We start from the raw sequence: 2,524 nt of genomic DNA, 5'->3' as shown, positions 1-2,524 counted from the left end.
TGGAGGGCAGTAATGCCACAGTGTCTGTATTTGGATTCGAGTCCTGGGGTCACCTGTCCCCTCCTCCCCCCCAGGGCCATTGTCCCACTGCCCAGGGCTCCTCTTTTCACACATGTGTGTGGAGCGATCACTGTCCTCCTCCCTCCTACCAGCTGGTGCAGAAATTAGTCCTGGCCTTGAAAGAGGACAAGGGTGTGCGGGCAGCCCCGAGTCACAGTGCACTCGGAATGCGCTCAAGTCCTTCTGAGTCTGACGCCGGCCAAGGTACCCAGAGGCATGACCAAGACCCCCATCTAGAGGTCAGTGATGAAGCCTGCCCACCAGAGATTGATTTTGAGGCTCTTCATAGGCTCATCCAAACAGACACTTTCCTGTGCAGGCCCAAAGTCTTTGTTCCCTTTCAAGGACGTAGGAGGTCTCTCCATTCTGGGCCTGATGGCCCTCCCCTCTCCAGGGTCAAAGGTGCACTGGCCCTCTACTGGGATCCAAGGATGCGTCTGTTCTCAGAGAGGCCTCTACTGTTCGGGAGGCCCGAGGGCCCAGGGACATGTCCAGTGAGGACGAGGAGGAGCTCCCCAGCCTGACCTTCCTCTTCAGCTCTCTGCAGAGCCTGCTGCCTTGCTGGTTGTCCCAGAGTGCTGCCCATGCCTCAGGCCTGGCCTCTCCTGGAGGTTGGGGTCCCAGAGTGCTCCCCAGGCCCCCTCCCCTCAGAGAAAAGGCCTCAGCCCAGCTCCACCAGCCACTCCAAAGTCAAGGAAGCAGGCTCTGTGTGGACACCCAGCCACTGCTGAGAAACTACCCATCCCCGGGGCTGGCCTCGGGGTCTCTGGGAGGCCAGGCTTGGCTCTGGGGCTGGCTCGCCCCTCACAACCGAGAAAGAGAAAGCGTGACCCGTTTGTCACAGAGAAGAGTAGGAAGAGGAGAAGAAGCACTGCAGCCGGTAGGGAACAGCTGGGCCGGCCCTCCAGGGTGGCCCCGAGTGGAACCTAGGGGTCCCTCGTCCTCCCAGTGCTGATCCTGGATGATGTGGGGTGAAGGGAGGGAAGGCAAGACCACCAGGGCGGGGAGGGGGAGTGGGATTGTGGGGGGTTAGGGAGGTGGGGGAAGTGGGTGTGGCCAGGTGTGGGTGGGAGCAAGACCTTTGGAGTGATGTGTATAAATTGTGAATAAAGATAGTTTTGGTGGGAAATGCTCTCAGGCCACTGTCATCTTGTTCATGTTGAGCTGCTCCACAGAGAGCGATCCTGAGAGGAAGGAAGGATGAGGGAGGTCACAGGAGCTCTGGATCTACAGGTGGCCAAACCTTTCCTCCACATAGACAAGGACTCCTCAGGCTGCCCCTGGGAATGCACAGCTCTCACTTTCCCCAGGGACCCCCTCATCATCCCCTTCTCTAAAGCCTGCTTGGCTAGGGGCCTTCTGGGGCATCTGTACCATCTTCTGCATCCCTGAACCTTCTGGGGAGGCAGAGATGCTTTTGTGCCTTTCAGCCCTCTGGGCACTCACCAGTTTCTAGGATGGAGCCTGGAGACAGCCCTTGTCATTATGGAGTTTCTCTCTGCTTCCCTGAAGTGGCCAGGTGACGGCGCTGGGATGACCCTCAACTCATCCAGGGTTTCCTGTGTGGGTGGCCTGACCAGAGAGGAAAAGTCTTGGCCATGGGGACAGGACTGTCTGCCTCGTCGTAGCGGGGGCATCCTCTAGTCCCACTGGGATTATTGCAATATGGAGAGTGGTGGAGGCAGCTACCTCTTAATCCCAATGAGTATGCAACAAGGGGAATGGGTGCGGGGAAATTCATTGGGCACCCGTTAAAGGTGTGTCTAAGGGTAACGACAGTTGTGTCCCTTTGTGGAACTTGTGGGATTTCTGTGCAGCAGCATCTCGTTCAACTGAGGGAGGAGGACCAATCTGGCTGTGGCTGTGGGGACTGGCCTTAGGGGCCTATGGGTGTGCAAAGACACCCCAGAACTACTGTCTCTTCCCTTTCCACCCATGGCTGGACATGTGTGTGTATTGGTATCAACACTGGTTTGTATTCCCATATAAAACAGTTCCTCCTAACAAACTATGACCACATTTCACAAGAACAGCTTGCTCACAGAGGCAGCAGAGGTGGGGGAGAGGTGTGTGTGGCCCCAGATCTTGGTGGGAGCTGGGATCCATGCTGAGGAGTGTGGAGGCCTCAGTCACCGTCCTGTGGGTGCTGGCAGAGACTTCGAATCATCAGAGCAGGGGAAATGACCCACTCATAAGGGTGAGATGAGCAAAAAATGAGGGGTAGGGCGCCGACCCCTGCTCTCTCCCTGAAATGTCCCCACTTGCAGCCTGCTTAGCCCCCATCATGGCCTGTGCTGGCCCACCTCTGAAGCCCCTTGTTCTTAATGCACTCAGATGCTCTGATCCTTTGTGAACCCACCCTGGGCCTCACCCCCCCTTCCCTGCTGGCCAAAGCCTCTTTTCCTGCTTCTGAGTTCTGATTCCTTCCCCAGGACCCAGGCGGGGGTTGGGACAGCAGAGACTC

The 2,524-nt window shown here is 57.4% G+C and overlaps 1 protein-coding gene across 1 annotated transcript in view; it reads left to right on the top strand.

Moving 5' to 3' along the window:
- Positions 1 to 990, top strand: part of LOC103069304 (NUT family member 2F-like) — a 5,634-nt gene extending 4,644 nt beyond the window's left edge. The window contains 3 exon segments of the mRNA XM_007462782.1: positions 153 to 299; positions 455 to 683; positions 686 to 990. Of these exon segments, the coding sequence (XP_007462844.1) occupies positions 153 to 299; positions 455 to 683; positions 686 to 990 (681 nt within the window).
- The last annotated feature ends 1,534 nt before the right edge of the window (positions 991 to 2,524 follow it).

The sequence above is a fragment of the Lipotes vexillifer genome, unplaced genomic scaffold (genome assembly GCF_000442215.2).
Source record: "Lipotes vexillifer unplaced genomic scaffold, Lipotes_vexillifer_v1.1 scaffold1390, whole genome shotgun sequence".
Taxonomy (NCBI): Eukaryota; Metazoa; Chordata; class Mammalia; order Artiodactyla; family Lipotidae; genus Lipotes; species Lipotes vexillifer.
This window is presented reverse-complemented; position numbering and strand designations above follow the sequence as displayed.